The sequence below is a fragment of the Equus caballus genome, chromosome X (genome assembly GCF_041296265.1).
Source record: "Equus caballus isolate H_3958 breed thoroughbred chromosome X, TB-T2T, whole genome shotgun sequence".
Taxonomy (NCBI): domain Eukaryota; kingdom Metazoa; phylum Chordata; class Mammalia; order Perissodactyla; family Equidae; genus Equus; species Equus caballus.
Genome location: NC_091715.1, coordinates 39,554,733 through 39,578,038, shown reverse-complemented (window position 1 = coordinate 39,578,038; position 23,306 = coordinate 39,554,733). Strand labels below are relative to the sequence as shown.

Here is a 23,306-nt window from a genome sequence, read left to right as displayed (position 1 = left end):
TGCACAAAAATGATTTCAAACCTAGAATTCTATACCTAGCCAAAAAGACAAATTTAGTGTCAGGGTCAAAGAAAATACATTCCATGGCATTTACTAACTTGTACATTTCTATAAATATATTTATACAGTTACATATATTAAATAAGTATATTTTTGCATGACATTTTCAGATATGCAAAGCTTCATAAAATCCATCTGACATGCATCCATTCTCAAGGATATAATGGAGGATGTGCTCCCACAAAATGAGGGTGTAAACCAAGAAAGAGGAAGACACAGGATCCAGAAAACAGGAAGAAAGACATAGTATCCCCGGGAAAGGGGATCTGACATAAGACAGAGGTGAAAAGGATTTCCTGGGGGATGGCAAAGGGAAGACACCATAGTAATAGCTGTGCGTGAAGCTGAGGGAGCCACCAGACCAGCTTTCAGCAAGTCAACAAGCTCTAGGAGAGATTTCTTCAAAGAGAAGACACTGAGGCCCAGAGTTAAGACCCGCCCCACCTATGACTAGCCAGATAGTTTTTCTCTATGCCCCAGTTTCCCCATCTATAAAGTGGGGACGACAATGGCACCTACTTCTCCAGGCTTACTTCTCCAGGCTGCAGTGAAGATGAGTTAGGTTACGTAGAGTGCGTATAATAGTGCTGGGCACACAGTAAACATTACATGAGTGTTTGTAATTATTGTCACTATTATTATTGCCTAATATGTCTGAATACACAGAGAGGAGATTTAAACACCTGGGAAGAATTTGGAGTTAAATTACAGATATGTATGTAGTAAAGCAAACAAATGTCTAAATCAGAAAACTGTTAATTCCAGGCAAAAGAAAAAGTTGTACACTAATAGTAATCACAGCATGGATACTACATGAGTCAACTATAAACACTCACAGTAGTAAACTGACGGTTGATCTCATCAAAACAACGATATTTATAGGCAAATGTGTATGCGAGTGGGGGTGTATGTAAAAACCAAATCTCTACTTTCTGTAGTGGAAAGTCAATAGAAAATGCCCCACACTAAAGCAAACAGAATCTGTTAAAAAGATTAAGAGCACTTGCCTCTAGGAAGCTGGAATCTGGGAGAAACACAGCAGGGAAGAGCCTTAAGACTTAGAGAACTATTAGACACCTTTTACCACTTGTAAACAAAACTAAAAATTAATTGCAAATTACAAAGTGGCAAAAAATATTCACAAAACATATAAAATGATAAAGGGTTATCACATTTAAATAACTCTTTAAAAATCCATAAGCTAAGCTAAATAAATCAGCAATGGGCAGAAGAAGGAACTTCACACAAGGGAAATGAATGACCAATAAAAATGGGGGGGTGGATTATCCTGCCTGGTAAAAAAGTCATACAAATTAAAATAAAGAGATACTATCTTTTCTTCTGAATGAATTCCTGCCCCGGGGCGCCTCTTCCTCCTCCTCACCTCACAGGAGTTGTCACGTCCCCCTGCAGTCAGGGCCAGGGATGGCCCGGGAGAATTCTGGTTAGCTGGCATGTTCCGGCTGGGCCTCAGCCCTCGGGCTCTCTTGCTGACAACTCTGCTCTTCCCAGGAGCCTGAGGCCAGGCAGGGTCTGTGGACTCAACCAGAGCTGCTGGGGCCGGAGAAGATCCTGCAGCCTTCGCTATGGGGTCTGGCCCAGGGACTCCACAGAGACACCAAGAAACCTGGAAAGATAGTGTCCACATGGTCAGTCACTCACATTCACCCCACAAACATTCCCTGGTGGCACCAAAGTACAGTTCACAGTACTGGATACTGCGGGGTAGACAAAATCCAGTCCATACCTATTCTAGTTACTCATCAAAATGGAATATGAGCAAGACCATGAGACTTGGACTAAAATTAATAAAGCTTTAAATTCTAGCTCTGCCAAATTTTAGCTATGAGAATATGAAAACGTTTCTTCAGTTTTATTTTTCAAAAGGCATCAAAATTATTTATCTCAAGTGGTTGTGAAAATTAAATGAGATGATGTTTGTAAGGCACTTAGCACCAGATTGGCCCAGGTAAACAATTAATTCATATTAGCAAACACTATTATTATAAAGAATCATCTAATGTACAGAAGCAGGTACCTCATTTAATTTGCACAACAATCCTGTCATCTATGTGTTGCTATAATTATTATTATTTCATTTTATGCATACAGAACAGAGGTTTAGTGACTTTAAGTGAAACTCGGTCTACCTGGATTCAAAGTTCACATTCTCAACACTACACCACATGGTACCTTTTACATGGTAGGCTCAAAATAAACGTGGTTCTGTTTAATAAATGTTGAAAACATGACTGTGATTTCAAATAAAAAATTTAAGTAAAGTTTCTTGAAACAGAAGAGACTGCCATAAGGAAAATACTAATAGCCTGGGACAAAAGTTTTAAATTACCTCAAAAATATCCAGAAGTAAAACTGTTTCTCCTGTTGAGGCAACTAGGGAGGAAAGAGCGTCTCTGCATCCAAGGTGAGGTACAATTTTATTGTGATCAACTAACAGAGGCACTACAGATTTAGTCATTCTAGTTGAGAAAGGGAAAATATTCACGTAAAATGAAGAGGAACTTCACAAGACAGAAGTGAGAAACGTCATGAAGAGGAAACAAGAAAGTAAAATAAATAAGGAGTAAAATAAAAGGCGTGAATAAGTTAAATTTTAAACACATAAAGATGCCGTACCAAAGAAAGACAGAATATGCTTTCTTTCCTTATGCCTATGGAACTTTTACAAAATTCCATTAAATAACTTGCCCACAGGTTAGTTTAAATAACTTGAATTTTCAAAAATAAATTTAAAAAAATAAAACACATTGGACATTTATGTATATCCATATATATATGTAAGCATACAAGTGTGTGAACACACATACACATGCACGTATCCATTAATAAAAACCCGACAGATGTTTTAATGTTGGGAATTGACAAGCTACATTCTCTGATCTAGTATAAAATATTTAACATCATTAGTCATTAGGGAAATTCAAATCAAAACCAAAATTTTCCAGGGGCCGACCCCGTGGCCGAGTGGTTAAGTTCCCACGCTCTGCTTCAGCGGCCCAGGGTTTCGCCGGTTCAGATCCTGGGCTGGGACATGGCACCACTCATCAAACCATGCTGAGGTGGTGTCCCACATAGCTAGAGGCATTCACAACTAGAATATACAACTATGTACTGGTGGGCTTTGGGGAGAAGAAGAATGGGGAAAAAAAGATAGGCAACAGTTGTTAGCTCAGGTGCCAATCTTTAAAAATAAAAACCATACAGCCTACAAAGCCTAAAATGTTTAAAAAAAAAAACCCAAAATTTTCCAATCATTAGGAGACCACTTCACATCCATTAGGATGGCTACAATAAGAAAAAAAAGAAATAAGCGCTGACAAGATGTGAATAAATTGGAGCTCTCATACATTGCTGTTAGAGAGGTAAAAATGGCGCAGCCACTCTGAAAAACAGTTTAGAAGTTCTTCACAATGTTACCCATAGATTCACCATATGATCCAGCAATTCCACTCCCAGCTATCTACCCAAGAGAAATGAAAACACATGTCCGCTCCAAAACTTGCACACAAATATTCACAGCAGTATTATTCATAGTAGCCAAAGAGTGGAAACCACCTAAATGGCCATCAACTGATGAATGGATAAACAAAATTTGGTATATCCATACAATGGAATATTATTTGGCAACGAAAATAAGAAGTACTGATACTACAACATGGATGAACCCTGAAATTATTATCTGACATGAAAGAAGCCAGTCACAAAAGACCACATATTTTAAGACTCCATTCATGTGAAATGTCCAAAATAGGCAAATGCACAGGGAGAAAATAGATTAGTAGTTGCCTAGAGCTGGGAGTGTAGTGTGGCAGGAATGGTGAATGTCTGCTAACATATACAAGGTTTCTTTCTGGGGTATTGAAAATGTTTTAAAATTAGATTGTGGCCATGGTTGCACAACTCTGTGAATGTACTAAAAACCACTAAATTGTATACTTTAAATAGGTGAATTTTATGGTATTGAAATATATCTAAATAAATCTGTTTCTTAAAAAAATTATGGTATTGGAATATATCTAAATAAATCTGTTTTGTATATCTAAACAAATCTGTTTTAAAAGAAAAAAAACCACTTTCTTAAATAATCCAGGATCAAAGTGGGAAATCAATATAGCTTCTGTATTTTTACCAGAAGTCATAGAACACACTAAAGTTATACAGAGTGAAATTTACAGCTTTAAATGACTGTATTTTTAATTAAAAATAAATATAACAGAAAAGAGCTATGAATTCAACCTAAAACACTAGAAGCAGAAAAAAGAAAATTAAGCAAAAAAACCCACAAAAAACCCAACTCAGAAAGTAATAATTAATAATAAAATCTTAAATAAGTCAAATAAATATAACAATAGGGCATTTAAAGAAAACAAAGAGCTGGTTCTTTGAAACAACCAATGCCATAGATAATCCCCTTGCAAATCACATAAAGGAGAAGAGTCTCTATATATATATATATATACACACACATACACACACATACATTATATAATATACATATATTATACATTATATGTAAATTATATATATAATACACACATACATTATATATATATAATACACACATATGAAATGAGAGAGGAAAAATCTTTCTGAAATAGGGCAGTGTTTTAAAGCAGTTATTGCAGGATATTATGCATAACTGTATAGCAAAATATTTTAATAATGATGTGAAACAAGTGCTTCCCTAGCAAAATATAAATTAACAAAGTTAATACTGGGGAAAAAACACAGAAGAGAACAATAAGTATAGAAGAGACTAGAAAAAAATTGATGTAACACAACAAATACAAATTGGAAGACTCTGAAAGGAAAAAGGAAAGGTGGACAGCCCACAGACCTCAGGGCCTGAGGAATAACACAGTGGTGAGTTCCCTGGGTTTCACTTTCCTTCCCATATATCACCAACAGGGCACTGGAGAAGCTTATTACTCAGAATTGTCAACAGGCACAGATGAAAAAGCTCTAGGAAAAGCCTACTCCCCTTAGTCAAAGGACCAAGAAAAGGATAGCCTAACTGAACATACCAGCACTGCCGCAGCCAAACTTAATAGAATACATAGTCTCTACAAGTACCCATGGAACATTCTCCAAGATATACCATACCAAGGGTCATAAGACAAACCTCAACAAATTGAAATCATACAGAGCATGTTCACTGATTATAACAGCATCGAACCAGAAATCAATAACAGAAAAGTCTCCAAACACTTGGAAATTAAATAATACATTTCTATATAATCCATGGATCAAAGAGGAAGTCTCAAGGGAAATTAAAAAGTAATGAATGAAAACATAACATATCAAAATTTGTGGGATGCAGATAAAGCAGTGTTGAGAGGGAAATTTATAGTACCAAATGCTTATATTTGAAAAGAATTAAGGTGGTCTTAAATCAATAATCTTAGCTCCCACCTCAAGAACCCAGAAAAAGAAGAGCAAAGTGGCAGAAGGAAGTAATAAACATAAGAGTAGAAATCAATGAAATTGTAAACAGAAAAAGAATAGAGAAAATCAATGAAACCAAACACCTGGTTCTTTGAAAAGATCTATAAAATTGGTAATCCTCCAGCAAGACTGACAAAGATAAAGAGAGAAGGTACAAATTATCAATATCAGAAATGAAACAGGAGCTATAACTATGAATCCTGCATTCATGAAATGGAAAGGAAGGGAATACCACAAACAATTTTAAGGACATAAATTCAATAACTTGGATAAAATAGTCCAATTCCTCACAAAACACAAACTCAAACAACTCACCCACTATTACATAGATACTCTGAAAAAATAGGAAATAGACAATCTGAATAGTTACATAACTACTACAGAAATTGAAGCCATAATCAAAACATTTCCAAAAGGAAATTTCCAGGCCCACATGGTTTCCCTGGAGAATTCTACCAAACATTTAAAGAAAAATTAGCATAATTCTACACAATCTCTTCCAGAAAATAGAAGAGAACACTTTCCAATTCGTTCTATGAGGTTAGTATTACCCTAATACTAAAACCAGACAAAGACAGCACAAAAAAAGAATGCTACAGACCAATCTTTCTCATGAACTTAGATGCAAAAATCCTCAAAAAAAAGAAGTAATTGCTAATGAATTGCTGCAATATATAAAAAAGAATTATACACCACTACCAAGTGAGGTTTATTCCAGGAATGTAAGGCTGGTTCAATATTAAAAAATCAATCAGTGTATTCTCCCATATTAACAGGCTAAAAAAGAAAAATCACAAGATCATATAAATTCATATAGTGTTGACAAAATTCAACACCCATTCATGATAAAAATAGACAGATCAACGAAACAGAACAGAGAACCTAGAAATAGTCACACACAAGTATCACCAATTTATTTTTCCCAAAGGTGCAAAATAAGTCAATGGAGGAAAGACAACCTTTTTAACAAATGGTGCTTGAACTGAACATTCAAATAAATGAACCTCAATTTAAGTCTCACACTTTACACAAAACTTAACTCAAAATGGATCACGCACAGCAGAAAGGACAAATCACCATCACAGTGGAGAATTTTTCCCTCCTCTCTCAGTAGTAGAAGCAGCAGACAAAAAAGAGTACAAATTTTGTACGACAAAACTGACAACTAAACACTCAAATATTATTTTCAAGTTATATATGGAACATCTATAAAAAAACCACCATACACTAGGCCATGAGTCTCCTCATATTTCAAAGAAGAATTTCGCGTAGACATTTTTCTGACCACAGAAAACTAAGGTTAGAAATCCACTAAAAAGATAAACTTTTGGAAACTGAAAACGCACTTCCAAATAACTCGTGGGCAAAAGAAAAATTATCAACTCTTAGAAAACACTTAGAACATAACGCACCAAACCCTGTGGGTCTTAGAGCGAACTTTAAGACCTTAACGTTGACAGGAGGAAAACCTGCAAAATAATGAACGAATCATCCAACTACCTACAGCCAAACAAGCTATTCCATCCTGACCACACACACTCCCCGAGCACTCACCCTCCCGGGCCGCCCATCACCTCCGCAGCCCTCCAGCACACAGCAGCGACAACCTCCCGACAGCAACTCTTAACCCGCGGCTGAGAACCGCAGCGGCTTCCGGTCACCACCCCTAGCACCGCCCCTTCTCGGGGTTTGGGGCGTCGCACGAAGGGGGCGTGGTTCTGCGCATGGGCAAAACCACTTTCGAAGCCGCTGTCGGCCAAGAGTCGACATGGCGCTGTGACGGAGGCGGTGCTTTGGGACGCTCTGTGCGCCTGGGCATTGTTGTCAGGCGGGGAACATGGCCGCGCCCAGGTCGCGCTTCCCCACGGGGTGCGCCATGTTGGAGGAGTGTTCGTTCCGTACCGAGAATGAGGAAACCTCTACACTCGCAGAGCGGAGCGGTGGAGCTGTCTCACAGGTGGGAAGAGCAGGGGTGGGGACGTTTCTCTAGGCAGGCTCCCTGGAGGAGGGGTCTTTAGATCTGTACCCTATGGATCTGTGTAACGTTCGGAGAAGCTGAGAGGCCTCTGGAAAGACGCAGAGGTGCCAATGGCTGTTATCTCCTGGCACATACCACAGGATGAGAAGCGGGGAGAAGTCAGACTGGTTACAGGCTTCTCCTGGAACATACCAGGGGGGAAGGAGGGGAAGAAATCAGGGAGCTGCAAGCCCTCCTGGGCTGTAGCGCTGGGGGAGAAGCCAGTGTTAGATTCCCCTCTGCTGTGCTTGTGGGGATTGGCTGTGGGGTTTGAATGCTCCCATAATCCGCATTATCTCCCCCTCCAGCTACCCCAGCTAAGATAAAAGTATGTACCAATAATAATTTTTTTATTTTTCCTTAATCTAATGCAATATGCCTGTAAAAACATCTTTAGGGAACTTTATTATTTTTATTTCCTCATAAAATAAAATCTACGTGATGATAGGGCCCTTACTTTGCAAATGTAGCTTTAAGACAAGACTGATTCTGCCCTTCAGAAGCTTTGCTGCTCCTTCTCACCTCCAATATGGACGTTCTGGAGATGTTCCTGCCCTTCTGAGAGAAAGGTCATGGGGCAGAAGGGGCAGAAGTCGTGCTGCCCTTCACCTGAGAATGCCCTCTTATCCTTCAAAACCAAGTTCAAATATCTCCTCCCCCAGGGAACCCCGTGACAGAGCTAGAAGGCCCTGGGCCCGCTGAAGGCCTTTCTGAAGCCGCAGGTGAGGAAGGCATTTTGAGGGGAGCTGGCACAGGCTCAGATGTGGACTTGCTGGATGCTCTCAGTCCAGTCACATCCCCTCTGGGCCTTAGTTTGACAATCTAGAATGTAAGGGCATCCTACTCCAATCAGCCTAAGACCATCTGGGACTAATTTGTAGTCTGACAGATCCATCAATCAATGAGGGAGACCACACACCAGAGGAACCATGGGACGGCTCACTAAACAAAGGAAAAGATAGAGGTATAGGATCCTGAGGGATGGTGAAGTTCAGATGAAATGTAAATGAAGCTATGTTTTGGTAGGCTCAAAGCAAAGCAGGGCTGTATGCGGACTGTAAAGTGAACCCAGAGTCCTGTTTCCTTGGAAAGAGTAAAGTTAAGATAGATGTAGAATGTTATGTCTAGATACCCTTTGTCTCTGCACCGGGGTTGGAAATCTTGCCTGCTTCTTTGTGTCTATGTGATTTAGAATCTCCAGCAAGAGTGGGATATTTCATTCATACTGGTGTCATTTCAAACAGCAGTTTCTGATAGTCTATGATTGTAAAGAACAAAGTGTCTCAGTGCCTAAGAAGGCAGTAGTCACTCAAAGTGGGAATTCTTTATGGCATCATAGCTGCAGCACGTCCTAGGGAGAAATAATGTTTCTTGTTAATTTTACATCTGACTTTATCTGTGTCTGTTCTCCCAGCCTGATGAATGGCAGGACAGATTTTTATAGTCTGAGGTAATTTTTAGTTTCTTAGAGGGTTGGACTCTCCTGGTCCAGATTCTCTCTCTGCCCTCATTGCCCTGGTCTGGATGTTTGTTGCAGGAATAAATGAAAGAAGAAACATAATTAGTGGAAGCACATTTGGCACGCATACACTTGTAATTGAGTGCCAGGAATCATTGTTAATGTTGCTGGGTGTCATAATAGTACTACAGTTGTGTTAAAAAAAATAGGTCTATCTGTTAGACCATTTCAGAGAAGAAGGAAAGAGCCAATAAATGTGTGAAGAGATGTTTGAAGTCATTAGTGATCAGGGAAATGCAAATAAGACATGATGAGATGATATCTTACACCCATTCAATTTGCAAAATGTAAGTCTGACAATACTAAGTGTTGGAGAGGATGTGCACCCATAGGATCTTTTTGCCCTGTTGAAGGAATATAAATCAGTGTAACCACTTTAGAAAACAGTTGGCATTCCCTCCTACAGTGAATATTTACATACCTCACAATCCAGCCAGTCTACTCTTAGAAATATATCCAAGAGGAACACTTGCACAGGAAACCTAGGCTATGCATGGCATCCTGTTCACAACAGCAAAACCTGGATGCGAAAATGGATGCTCATCAACAGGAGTCAAAATGAATGAACTAGAACAATATCCAACCATGTGGATGAATATTAAGGGGAAAAAACCTGCAATTCCCAAAAGGTTATATACAGCATAACACACTTTTATAAAATTAAAAGCTACTGATATATAGAACATGAACTATTTAGGATTTTGTGTAGTTGTGATAAAATTGCATCAAAAGGAAATAAAAAACTGATGAACTTGGGATTCAGGGTGATGTTCACCTCAGGGCAATGAATTGGGGGGCCACATGGATAGATGGAAGTTATTGACAAGGCCATACCTTTTCTTTTGGGTGGTAAGTGCATTGAGTGCTAATTGTATGATTAAAACTAACTAAATATTTAAATAAATTGGGAAAATTAAACTGTTAGACGAATATCTAAAGGTAAAAAGAGAAAGTCTACATGGAGAAAAGTGCTGTCCCTTCCTTGAATGGAGCAAGAAAATCTTTGGCCCCAGCCCAGAGATACCACCCACTGGTAGGATAGGCAGGGAGGCAGGAGCTCCATGGCCTTGACACTTACTGTGGTCCCTGGCAAAGATGCTCTGGCTCCATGGCTCAGTCCATCATGCCGCTCATGTATCTGCTCAAATGTCTTTTCTTCAGATGTCTTTCTTCCCTGACCTGCCCCACCAGTCTCCAGCTCCTCACCATGCTTTAGTTTTCTTCAAAGCCTTTCTTTGTATCAGAAATGATCTTATTCATTGACTGTTTGCTTCTTTACTCGTTTGTGCTGATACTGCAGTGATTTCTGCCTCTTGCATATGTGGAGTAATCAACTGCTTTATTTTTGGTACCTTTACCACACATGTAGAGAGCGGCAAAGCACATACATGGGATTCATTTTCTTAAAAGATTAATTATTCCCTCCAAAAGACTCTGCAGCCATCTCTGGATGACTCAACTACTTATAAAATTGATTTGGTATGAGTAGTACAGGAAATACTAAAGAGAGAACTTGTGAGTGCATAAGACTCAATTTGTTCATTCATCAAATGTTTATTGATCACCAGTCAGTGGTGAGGCAAAACAGTGGCCAAATCCCTAGCTTCGCGGACCTGACATCCTCGTGGGAGAGGGAGGCAATAAACAGTGTTAAAAGGCGGTAACTGCTAAAGGGAAATGGATGGGGCTGGGTGAGGTGAGTTGGAAATACGGGGGACTGCCACTTGAAATAGGAAGATCAGCATCTCCTGTTAAACTCTACCACTGACTGTCCTGCATCCTGGAGCAGGCCAGTGTCAAATCTTCACATTTATGTGGGCATCCAGCAGAAAATGAGGAAGGATGCAAGGTCAGAGTATTTTCATATCTGCAGCTAAGGACATAATGATGAGCACCTCTTTGTCCTCCAGTAGATGCAAGGAGTAATCTCCACAGTCTTCTGATCAGTCTTGTCTTGCATACCTTCCTTTAGTAGGTGAAAAATATTTTACAATATTGTAAGATATTGTCTGTCTTCCACTGACAGAGGTCAAGAAAACCTCATAAGAGTGTCAGGTTCAATGGCTGAGCAGGGACCTCCGGACCGACAGCCACAACCATTTGCATATGTCCCTAGATAGCAGGCAATGATAGCTTATTTATTTTACACCCAGCTTTTTAACAGAAATTTTTCACCCTACACAAAAGTTGAAAGAATTGTACTATGAACATCCAAATACCCTCCACCTAGATATAACAACTGTTAACTTTTGCAACGTTTGCTTTCTCTCTTTTTATACATACATCCATACTTACAGGCCCCATCATTTAAAAATAATGTCCTAAGAAAATGATTTAAGTGACTGAGATAGAGGTTAAAGGCTTTATTCAGCCGATGTGCATCAGGTAACTCCCCGATTAGAGCAGGATTAGGGTTTTTATAGAGGAAGGTTGAGTATGTGTCCTTGCAATTTGGGCTTAGGGGACAGTGTTTTACTTTAAGAGAAGCTCACAGTTGGGGAGTCGTTCCTGTTTTTGTGCCCCTCACTCGATCAGAGCCCCATACCATCAGAACACTATTTTCCAAGAATTATTTTTGTATGCCTTGTGGCTTATCTGCTAATCAGATTTCATGTGGGAGGGGGAGAGGTAGATAGCAAAAAAAGAAAGGGACAACAGTAGAAGCAATGGGGAAACTGAGGACTCTAGCATGTTTGTTTTATAATACCTTTTTACACTAAGCTGCAGACATTATGCTCCTTCAAAGCTAAATACTCAGTGTGTATCTCCTGAGGGACTTCTTTTTTTCTTTTTCTTTTCTGTTTTTTTTTTTTTTTTTTTTTTTGCTGAGGAAGATTCACCCTGAGCTAACATCTGTTGCCAATCTTCCTCTTTTTGCTTGGGGAAGATTCGCCCTAAGCTAACATCTGTGTCAGTCTTCCTCTCTTTTGTATGTGGGTCACTGCCACAGCATGGCCGCTGAGGAGTGATATAGGTTTGCACCTGGGAACTGAACCCGGGCCACTGAAGCAGACGGTGCTGAACTTAACCACTAGCCCTGAGGGACTGAATATACAAATGGACAATGGCCAGACTGTATATATTACAATAGAACTCTGACCTACAACCTCTGCAGCAACAAGCCCGGGAAGCCAAACCACTACCTCTGCAGCAATTGGTCTAGATGGTCAGGACTTGGTCAGTGACCACCAGCCCCCTCCTTTTTTGCCCCCACTCTCCACTTCCCACTTAGGTCCAACCAGGGAAAGCCAGATCCGTTCCCTAAACCAATCACATAGGGTGCCCTGCTTCTAGTTAACCTGCCTCCAGCTTCCCCAGGCTAACAGCCTCCAATCAGAGCACTCCTGAAGCTTTCCCTTTTATCACTATGAAGCTTTCCCAGAATTCCCTGGCTGCCTTTGAGTCCCTGCTAACAACAAGTGATGGGGGCTGACTCCCTTGCTATAGAAAGCTCTGAATAACTAGCCTTTGTTCCCATTTGGGTCATCTTTGTATATTTCCACACTGCTAAGAACAAGAACTGATTTTGCATAGCCACAAACCCATTCTCACATCTAAGAAATCCAAGTTATGATTTTAAATTTTATTTAAAAATCATCGTAAGTAAAATTAACTTTTTGGTGTACAGTTCTATTAATTTGAATACATCTATAGATTTGTGTAACCACCACCACCATCAGGATACAGATCAGTTCCATCAGCTCCCCCCCTCCAAAAAAATCTCATCACACCTATGAAATTTACCAATAATACAATAACATTATGCAGTCCAAATTCAGATTTTTTCAGATTCAAATTTTTCTAATTATCCCCAAATTTATTTACAACTTTTTTTTAAATTCCAAATCCAAACAGAGTTCATGCATTACATTTGGTTGTCATGCCTCTTCTGTCTCTAATCTCTCTTCAGCCTTTAAGAGTATTTCCCAGCCTATTTTGTATGTCATGACCTTGATATGTTTGAAGAGCCTGTGCCAGTTGTGTTGTAGATAGTTCTGCATTTCTGATTGCTTCCTCATGAATATATTCAGGTCAGAGATCTTGAGAAAGAAATCTACATGGATGATGTGTCCCTCTCAGTGAGTCGTGTCTCGAAGCAGCCTATATTTGGTAATGCTAAGTTTAATTTCCTCATTGTAAAGAAATCTTTTTCCTTTTGTGTTTAATTACTTATCTGTGGGGTCATTCTTTAGGGACCCTGTGAATAATCTTTTCCCCAGTGTATTAGTTTGCTAGGGCTGCCGTAACAATGTACCATAAACTGGGCAGCTTAAACAACAGAAGCTTATTTTCCCACTTCTGGAGGCTGGAAGTCCAAGATCAAGGTGTTGGCAGGGTTGGTTTCTCCTGAGGCCTCTCTCCTTGGCTTGCAGATGACCACCCTCTTGCTGCCTTTTCACATAGTTGCTCCTCTGTGCACGTCTGGTGTCTCTCTGTATGTCCTAATCTCCCCTTCTTATCATGATGTCAGTCAGATTGGATCAGGGCCCACCCTAACAGCCTCATTTTAACTTAATTACCTCTTTAAAGGCCATATCTCCAAATATGTCACACACTCTGAGATATTGGGGGGTTAGGGCTTCAACATATGAATTTTGGGGGAACGCAATTCAGCCCATAACCCTCAGTAAGCATTGACAAAATGATTTTAGCATCGATTGATGATCTTTGCCTAGAACAGTGATTAACTTGGGATTGCAAAATGGTGATTTTCTAATTCTATCATCTTTCTATATTTATTAGCTGACATTCTTCCGTAAAGAGTTTTTCCTCCCCTTGCATGTTTGTTTGTTTGTTTGTTGAGACTTGATATTCATGTGCCAGCATCAGGTTTACTGCTTTTCTGATTGCCAGTACGTACATTACATAACATACAATTAGTGCGTAAGAAATATCAGTGCAATTAATGAATAGTAAGTACTACCATCACATTCTACTAGAACTCCTGGACACAATCTATACTCATGGATTCCGGTTTCCTTCCCCAATTGCAACTTGTCAGATATTCTGGTTCCCAGATCTTTCTTTGTCCTGGCTCTGAAACCATGTTTTTTCTTACTTCTAATGTTACATCTTGATGCTTCTTGAGTCTGCTGATTGGAATCAAGCTGATGACTTTATTTCATTGATTTCTTTGAACTCTACTGATGAACACTTGGATTGATTTCCTATATTTTTCTATTTCAAACAATGCCACAATGAGCCACCTTGTAATACAACAAGTGTAGATGTATTCTTAGAATAGAGTCGCAGAAATGCGGTTGCTGAGTCATAACTAAATGCATTTTTAATTTGGTAAATATTTCCATATTCATCTCCATAGGATTGTTTCACTTTAACTAGCCCTAACAGTGAATGAGAGTGTCAGTTTTCCCACAGCTTCATCAACAGAGGCAGTTGTTAAACTTCTAGATCTTTGCCAATCTGATAGGTGAGAAATGGTATCCCAAGTGTAGTTTTAATTTTCATTTCTCTTAGTATGAAGGTGATTGAGCATTTTTTCATATGTTTAAAATCATATGTATCAGTTTTTCTCTCAGTGATTTTTTCCCATGTTTAGTTCAATTAGTATACTTCAAAAATTTTTGAATTTCCCTTGTAATCCTACTATAGCCCTACTTGCTTATGATGTATTATTCTTTTAATGTACTGTTGAGTTCTATTTGCTGATATTTTATGTAGGATTTTTTTTCTTTGATGTTCCTAAATTAGAATGCTCTAAAATTTTCATTTTTATTCAAAACTTGACAGATCAATATACACCCGTGTAAACATCACCACAATCAAGATAACAAATATTTCTATCACTGCCCCCCCAGAGTTTCTTCATGCCTATTTGGAAGCTATCGCTCCCTCCATCCTCACTTTCAAGTATCCACTGATATTTTTTCTGTCACTATAGTTTCATGTGCCTTTTCTAGGATATTGTAGAAATAGAATCATACAGTATTTTCTCTTTCGTATCTGACTTTCACCCAGCTTAATTATTTTGAAATCATTCATGTTGTTGTGTGTATCAATTACTTTTTATTGCTGCATGGTATTGCTTTCCCCAATTGCAAGTACTACCACAACCCGTCTATCCATTCAACTGTTAATGGACCTCTGAGTTCTTCCCAGGTTTGGGCTATTACAAATAAAGCTTTTAGAAACATTTGTGTACAAGTCTATGTGTGGACATAAACTTTTATATCTCTTGGGTAAATACTTAAGAGTGAAGTGGCTGGGTCATACAGTAGCTGTATGTTTACATGTTTAGGAAACTGCCAAGCTGTTTTCCAACATGCTTTTACAATTTCACATTCCCACCAGCAATATATGATAGTTCCAGTTGTTCCACATCCTTGGCCACACCTGGTAAAACTAGTCTTTTTAATGTGAGCCATTCTAATGGATGTGAAGTAATATCTCCTTGTGGTACTAATTAGCATTTTCCTGCTGTCTAATGAATCTTTTCATGTGCTTAATGGCCATTTGTATGTCTTTATTTCCTAAGGAGGAAGCTTATATTATTCATTCTAGTCTTTCATCTTTTCCAATATATGCATCAAGGTTATAAATTTCCTTTTAAGTGTTGCTTTCCCTGTATCCCACACATTTTGGTAAGTTGTATTTTTATTTACTTCAAATATTTTTTCATTTCTCTTGAGACTTCTTTGATCCACGTTTTATTTAGAATTGTGTGGTTGAATCTCTAAATATTTTGGGATTTTTTTAGCTGTCTTTCTATTAGTGATTTATGGTTTTATTCCATTGTGGTCGAAGAAGATACTTGTATGATTTCTATTCTTTTAAATCTGTTAAAGTGTGTTTGTGGCCCAGAAAGTGGTCTATCATGGTGAATGTTCCATGTGAGCTTGAAAAGAATGTGCATTCTGCTGTTGTTGGATGAAGTATTCTATAAATGTCAATTAGATCCAGTTGATTGATAGTTCTGTTCAGTTCAACCAAATCCTCATTGATTTTCTGCCTGTTGGGTCTATCAGTTACTGAAAGAGGAGGGTTGAAGTCTCCATCTATAGTAGTAGATTTGTCTATTTCTCCTTGCAGTCTATCCATTTTTTCCTTATATATTCTAATGCTCTGTTGTTAGGTACATACACATTGATTGTTAGGTCTTCTTGGATAATTGACCCCTTTATCCTTATGTAATGTCCCTCTTTATCCCCAATAAATGTCCTTGTCTTGAAGTTTGCTTTGTCTGAAATTAATATAGCTACTCCAGCTTTCTTTTCATTAGTATTAGCATGGTATATCTTTCTCCATCCCTTTACTTTTAACTATCTATGTTATATATTAAAATGGGTATCTTGTAGACAACATATAATTAGGTCTTGTTTTTTTATCCACTCTGAAGGTCCCTGTGTTTTAATTGGCGTATTTAGATCATTCACACAACAAAGTGATTTTTGATATAGATTAATATCTACCATACTTTTACCTGTTTTCTATTCGTTGCACTTGTTCTTTTTCCTTTTTTTAATCTTCCCCTCTTTTCTGCCTGCTGTGGGATTAATTGATCATTTTTTGTTATGCCATTTTTTTCTCCTTTCTTAGCATATCAATTATACTTCTTTTTAAATTTTTTTACTGATTTCCCTAGAGTTTGCAATATATATTTACAATTAATCTAAGGCCACTTTCAACTAACTATACTGCTTCACAGGTAGTACAGGTGCTTTATAGCTAAGTATTCCCAATTCTTCCCTCTGCTCTCTTATAATGTTGCTGTCATTTATTTCACTTATTTATAGACTATAATCATGTAATACATTGCAATCATTATTACTTTGAATAAATAGATGTCTATTACATTGATTAAGAACAAGAAAAATAAAAAATTTAACTTTGTAGGGGACAAAAAACCCCCTTTTCCTCTACTCTCTTAAGTTCAATGTCTGGGATCCTGCAAATTAAAGTGTCAAAAAACAGATTAACAGGACAAACAGTTTATTACATATGCATATGGAGACCTTCATAGGAAAGAAGTGAAGACCCCAAAGAGGCAATTAGATCCGGGGGCTTATGTTCCATTTTTAAAAAGGGTAACAGAGTGTGGAGAAGAAACTAGACAAAGAAAAAGGAAGTTTGGGCTTGGGGGTAGGGTAAGTTGTGGAAAGGTGATTAGGAAAATGTATGGTAAATAAAGGTTGTTTAGTAAAGTTTGTTATGCAGATGCAAGTCATCTCAGGTGATGTAAGAGTTGTCTCTGGAGTCTTTTTCCTTTTTCTGGTACAGGAGAGGAGGGCACCTTTACAAATGGAAATTTTCTTTACAAAAGCGAAATTTATGCCCTGCTTTTAGATAGGAAGGGGAAAGGCAGAGAGCTAATTGCCTTCAACTCAAAACAATCCTTATGCCAAACTGGTATATTTTGGGTTGGCATCCTCCAATCCCTTTCAACTTCATTTGTTCCTTCTCCAACACTCTTCCTTTCTTTATGTAGATCTGAGTTTCTGACCTGTATTATTTTCCTTCTCTCTGAAGAACTTCTTTTAACATTTCTTGCAAGGTAGATCTACTGGCAATGAATTCCCTCAGTGTGTGTTTGTCTGAAAAAGTCTTTATTTCTCCTTCACTTTTGAAGGCTAATTTCACTGGCTATAGAATTCTAGATTGTTGGGGTTTTTCTTTCAACATTTTAAACATTTCATTCTGCTTATTGCTTGCATGGTTTCCAATGAAAAGTCCAATGTAATTCTTATCCTTGTTCCTTTATAGATAAGGTGGTTTTTTCCCCCTCTGGATTCTTTCATAATTTTCTTTTTTGCCATTGAGTTTCTACAGTTTGAATATCATATGCTTAGGTGTAGATTGTTTTGATACTTATCCTGCTTGATGTTCTCTGAGCTTGCTGGATCTGTGATTTGGTGCCTGCCATGAATCTTGTATAATTCTTTGTCATTACTTCTTCAGATATTTCTTCTGCTCCTTTATCTCTTTTTTATCCTGATTTTCAAATTGTGCATATGCCACACCATTTGTAATTGTCTCACAGTTCTGGGATATTCTGCTTTGTTTTTTCTTTCTTTCATTTTTTTTCTCTTTGCATTTCAGTCTGGGAAGTTTCTATTGATATTATCTTTCAGCTCACTGATTCTTTCCTCTGCTGTGTTCAGTCTACTTCTGAACCCATGAAAGGCAGTCTTCATTTCTGTTACAGTGTTTTTGATTTCTAGCATTTCCTTTCAATTCTTCCTTAGAGTTTCCATTTCTCTTCTTACATTACTCATCTGCTCTTGCATGTTGTCTATATTTTCCATTAGAATCCTTGACATATTTATTTGAACTTAACATAGTTTTTTGAATTCACTATATCATAATTTAAAAATCTGTGTCCTCTGAATCTGGTTCTGATGCTTGCTTTGTTTCTTCAGACTGTTTTTCTTGCCTTTTAGCATGCTTTTATAATTGTTTTGTCCAAAGCTGGACATGATGTTTTGGGTATCTGAGGTATATAGGCCTTTAATGTCAGGTTTTATGTTAATCTGACTAGGAGCTAGGCTGTGTTTAATGTTTGCTGTGGCTGTGGCTGCCAGAGGCTTGAGATTCCTCTAGTGTTCCTGTTTATTTTTCTCCCTAAGAAGAAAAAAAGTGGTGTCTTTGGAGAGGAGAGGGGCGGAGCAAAATGGCGGGGTGAGCTGACCCGGGATTCTCTCCTCTCCAAAATACAACAAAAGATTGGAAGAACTGAATTTCAGAGAATAAACATAATGCCAGCTCGTTAGAGACCTACAATACCAAGAAGGCGGAGATCAGAAACCTAGCTTTACCCCTTTGGAGGCGCTGGAACGGTAGGAGAGAACATCGCTCCCTCCCCTAGAGTCTGCGATCGCTGCGGCGCGGGTCGGGAAGGAGCGGGGGAGGGGCCGCGCGACCGGGGGATCATCCAGGACTCCTGCCGCTGATTCAGTGGAGACCCGCTGACGGGGGAAAGCTTCCGTCCACGGGGACCCTATAAATCAAGGGCCTTGGGAGACCAGAGAACAGAACTGATCTGAACACAGACCGGCGCATGTGAGTAACAGCCCCTCCCCCCAACAAAGCCAGTGGGCGCAGCCATCTTGCCCTGAAGGCGGAGAGCTAACACGCCGCTCTCGACCCCCATCTAGTGGTGACAGGCTGTAACTGCAACTGAATTCTACCACCATGAGAAAAAACCGCTCCTCTACCATCCAGCAATTTATAAAAGCCCCAGACCAGAAGGAAAACAATAAAAACACAGAATTAAGTCCTGAGGACTTGGAATTAGGTAAACTAAGTGATAATGAATTCAGAGCAGCTATAATCAAAAAACTCAATGAGGTAGAGAGAAAGATAGAGAAACAAGCCGAGTTCTGGAGTTACTTCACAAAAGAGGTTGAAATCATAAAGAAGAATCAAACAGAATTACTAGAGATGAAAAACACAATGGACCAGATAAAACAGAATACGGATTCCCTGAATGCCCGTGTAGACAACCTAGAGGAGCAAATCAGCATAATCGAGGACAGACAGGCTGAATGGCGCCAGACAGAGGAAGAAAGAGAACTAAGAATTAAAAAAAATGAGGAAAATCTCCAAGAGATAATGGATTCAATGAGGAGTAAGAACATAAGCATCATAGGAATTCCTGAGAATATGGAAAAGGAAAATGGAGCAGAAAGTGTGCTTAATGAAATTATTGAAGAGAATTTCCCAAATCTAGGGATCAATGGAGAAATGTGTGTAGAGGAGGGTTTTAGATCGCCTAGATTTGTCAATGTAAAAAGACCCACCGCACGGCACATAATAGTAAAGTTGGCAAATAGGAATGATAAGGAAAGAATACTCAGGGAAGTAAGAAAAAAAAAGAGAATAACCTATAAAGGAGCCCCTATCAGACTGTCAGTGGATTTCTCTACAGAAACCCTACAAGCTAGGAGAGAATGGAGTGATATATTCAAAGCTTTAAAGGATAAAAACCTTCAGCCAAGAATACTCTATCCAGCAAGAATTTCCTTCAGATATGAGGGAGAAATTAAATCTTTTCCAGACAAACAAAAGTTAAGGAAATTTGTAACTAAAAGCCCTCCATTACAAGAAATCCTCAAGAAGGCTCTCATACTTGAAAAAAGAAAAAAGGGAGAAAGGGGACACAAGCCACAGACTAGGGAGACCGATGGATAGAACCAGAACCGGATAGCAAATATTCAACTATAGCATTAGGGTAAAAATAAGGAAACTACCAAAACAAGGGCGATCTTAGCACTCTAACTACAAATGAATAAGACGAGTTGGAATAAAAAATGAAAATAATTATTTAGGAGGGGAAGAGCAAAGGGTCTAAATCAGTATTGGTCGAGTAAGTAAGAGACCACCAGAGAATAGACTATATTATACACGAGATTCTAAATACAAACTTCAAGGTAGACACTAAAATAAAGTACAGAACAGAGTCACAAATCATAGATAAGGAAAAATCTAAGAAACCCAGCATAAGAAATTGCAGTATTAAATGGGTAGTCTAAAGCACACAGGAAAAGAAACGCAGGAAAACAAGATAATGAGCGACAGATTGACAGCATTAAGTCCACATGCATCAATAATCACTCTCAATGTGAACGGATTGAACTCTCCAATTAAAAGACACAGAGTGGCAAAATGGATTAAAGAACAAGATCCAACAATTTGTTGCCTCCAGGAAACACACTTCAGCCCCAAGGACAAACACAGACTCAGGGTGAAGGGGTGGAGGGCAATACTTCAAGCAAATAGCAAGGAAAAAAAGGCAGGTGTTGCAATTCTCATATCAGACCAAGTGGATTTCAAAATAAGACAGGTAAAGAGAGACACAGAGGGACAATATATAATGATCAAAGGGACACTTCATCAAGAAGAAATAATGCTTATAAATATCTATGCACCCAACACAGGAGCACCAAGATTCATAAAGCAACTATTAACAGACCTGAAGGAAGATGTTAAAAACAACACAATAATAGTAGGGGACCTCAACACCCCACTCACATCAATGGACAGATCATCCAGACAGAAAATCAACAAGGAAATAGTGGAGCTGAATGAAAAACTAAAACAATTGGACTTAATAGACATATATAGATCACTCCACCCTGAAGGAGCTGAATACACATTCTTCTCAAGTGCACATGGAACATTCTCTAGGATAGACCATATGTTGGGAAACAAGGCAAGCCTCTACAAATTTAAAAAAATTGAAATAATAACAAGCATCTTCTCAGATCATAGTGCTATAAGGCTAGAAATTAATTACAAGAAAAAAGCTGAGAAAGGCACAAAGATGTGGAGAATAAACAACACACTACTGAACAAGCAATGGATCATTGAAGAAATTAAAGAAGAAATAAAAAAAACCTGGAAACAAATGAAAATAATAGCATGCCATACCAACTCATATGGGATACAGCAAAAGCTGTATTAAGAGGAAAATTCATCACAATACAGGCACATCTTAACAAACAAGAAAAATCCCAAATAAGCAACCTTAAAGCACACCTAACTGAACTAGAGAAAAAAGAACAAATGAAGCCCAAAGTCAGCAGAAGGAGAGAAATAATAAAAATCAGAGCAGAAATAAATACTATTGAAACGAAAAAGGCAGTAGAAAGGATCAATGAGACAAAGAGCTGGTTTTTTGAGAAGATAAATAAAATTGACAAACCACTAGCCAGACTTACAAAGAAAAAAAGGGAGAAAGCTCAAATAAACAAAGTCAGAAATGAGCAAGGAGAAATAACAACAGACTCTGCAGAAATACAACAGATTATAAGAGAATACTACAAAAAACTATATGCCAACAGAATGGATAACCTAGAGGAAATGGATAAATTCCTGGACTCCTACAATCTCCCAAAGCTAACTCAAGAAGAGGCAGACAATTTGAACAGACCCATCACAAGGAAAGAGATTGAAACAGCAATCAAAAGCAGCCCAAAGAATAAAACCCCAGGACCAGATGGCTTTCCTGGGGAATTCTACCAAACTTTCAGAGAGGATTTAATACCTATCCTTTTCAAGCTATTCCAAAAAATTAGGGAAGATGGAACACTTCCTAACACATTCTATGAGGCCAACATCACGCTGATACCAAAACCTGACAAGGACACCACGAAAAAAGAGAACTACAGGCCAATATCACTGATGAACATAGATGCAAAAATTCTAAACAAAATTTTGGCAACCAGAATTCAGCAATTCATCAAAAGAATCATACATCAGGATCAGGTGGGATTCATACCAGGGACACAGGGATGGTTCAACATCCGCAAATCAATCAACGTGATACACCACATCAACAAACTGAGGAATAAAAACCACATGATCATCTCAATAGATGCAGAGAAGGCATTTGACAAGATCCAACAGCCATTTATGATAAAAACTCTGAACAAAATGGGCATAGAAGGAAACTACCTCAACATAATAAAGGCCATATACGGCAAACCCATAGCCAACATCATACTCAATGGGCAAAAACTGAACCCCATCCCCCTGAAAACAGGAACAAGACAAGGATGCCCTCTATCACCACTCTTATTTAACATAGTACTGGAGGTCCTGGCCAGAGCAATCAGGCAAGAAAAAGGAATAAAAAGAATCCAAATAGGGAAGGAAGAAGTGAAACTCTCGCTGTTTGCAGACGACATGACCTTATATATAGAAAACCCCAAAGAATCCATTGGAAAACTGTTAGAAGTAATCAACAACTACAGCAAAGTTGCAGGGTATAAAATCAATTTGCATAAATCAGTAGCATTTCTATACTCCAGTAATGAACCAACAGAAAAAGAACTCAAGAATACAATACCATTCACAATTGCAACAAAAAGAATAAAATACCTTGGGGTAAATTTAACTAAGGAAGTGAAGGACTTATATAATGAAAATTACAAGGCCTTTCTGAGAGAATTGGATGACGACATAAGGAGATGGAAAGACATTCCATGTACATGGATTGGAAGAATAAACATAGTTAAAATGTCTATTCTACCTAAAGCAATCTACAAATTCAACGCCATCCCAATCAGAATCCCAATGACATTCTTTACAGAATTAGAACAAAGAATCCTAAAATTCATATGGGGCAACAAAAGACCCCGAATTGCTAAGGCAATCCTGAGAAAAAAGAACAAAACGGGAGGCATCACAATCCCTGACTTCAAAACATACTACAAAGCTACAGTAATCAAAACAGCATGGTACTGGTACAAAAACAGGTGCACAGATCAATGGAACAAAATTGAA

At 38.4% G+C, this 23,306-nt stretch overlaps 2 protein-coding genes across 6 annotated transcripts in view; one reads left to right on the top strand and one right to left on the bottom strand.

Moving 5' to 3' along the window:
- The window catches only part of ZNF81 (zinc finger protein 81), a 67,816-nt gene extending 60,606 nt beyond the window's left edge, over positions 1-7,210 (bottom strand). Inside the window, exons 1-2 of one of the 2 annotated variants that reach the window (XM_023634156.2) lie at positions 7,081-7,210; positions 1,445-1,687 (exon numbers count right to left, since the gene is read on the bottom strand). In XM_023634156.2, coding sequence (XP_023489924.1) covers positions 1,445-1,516 — 72 coding nt within the window. In that variant the 5' untranslated portion in view covers positions 1,517-1,687; positions 7,081-7,210. Of the gene's footprint in view, positions 1-1,444; positions 1,688-2,410; positions 2,589-7,080 lie in introns of those variants that run through there. The other variant, XM_005614099.4, reaches the window with a different exon arrangement.
- Positions 7,211-7,277: 67 nt separating this feature from the next.
- UXT (ubiquitously expressed prefoldin like chaperone) overlaps positions 7,278-23,306 on the top strand; it is a 117,753-nt gene continuing 101,724 nt past the window's right edge. For 3 of the 4 annotated variants that reach the window (XM_070258637.1, XM_070258638.1, XM_070258636.1), the window contains exon 1: positions 7,285-7,483. The gene's annotated coding sequence lies outside the window, so the exon portion shown is untranslated. Of the gene's footprint in view, positions 7,484-23,306 lie in introns of all 4 variants that reach the window. The other variant, XM_001492729.6, reaches the window with a different exon arrangement.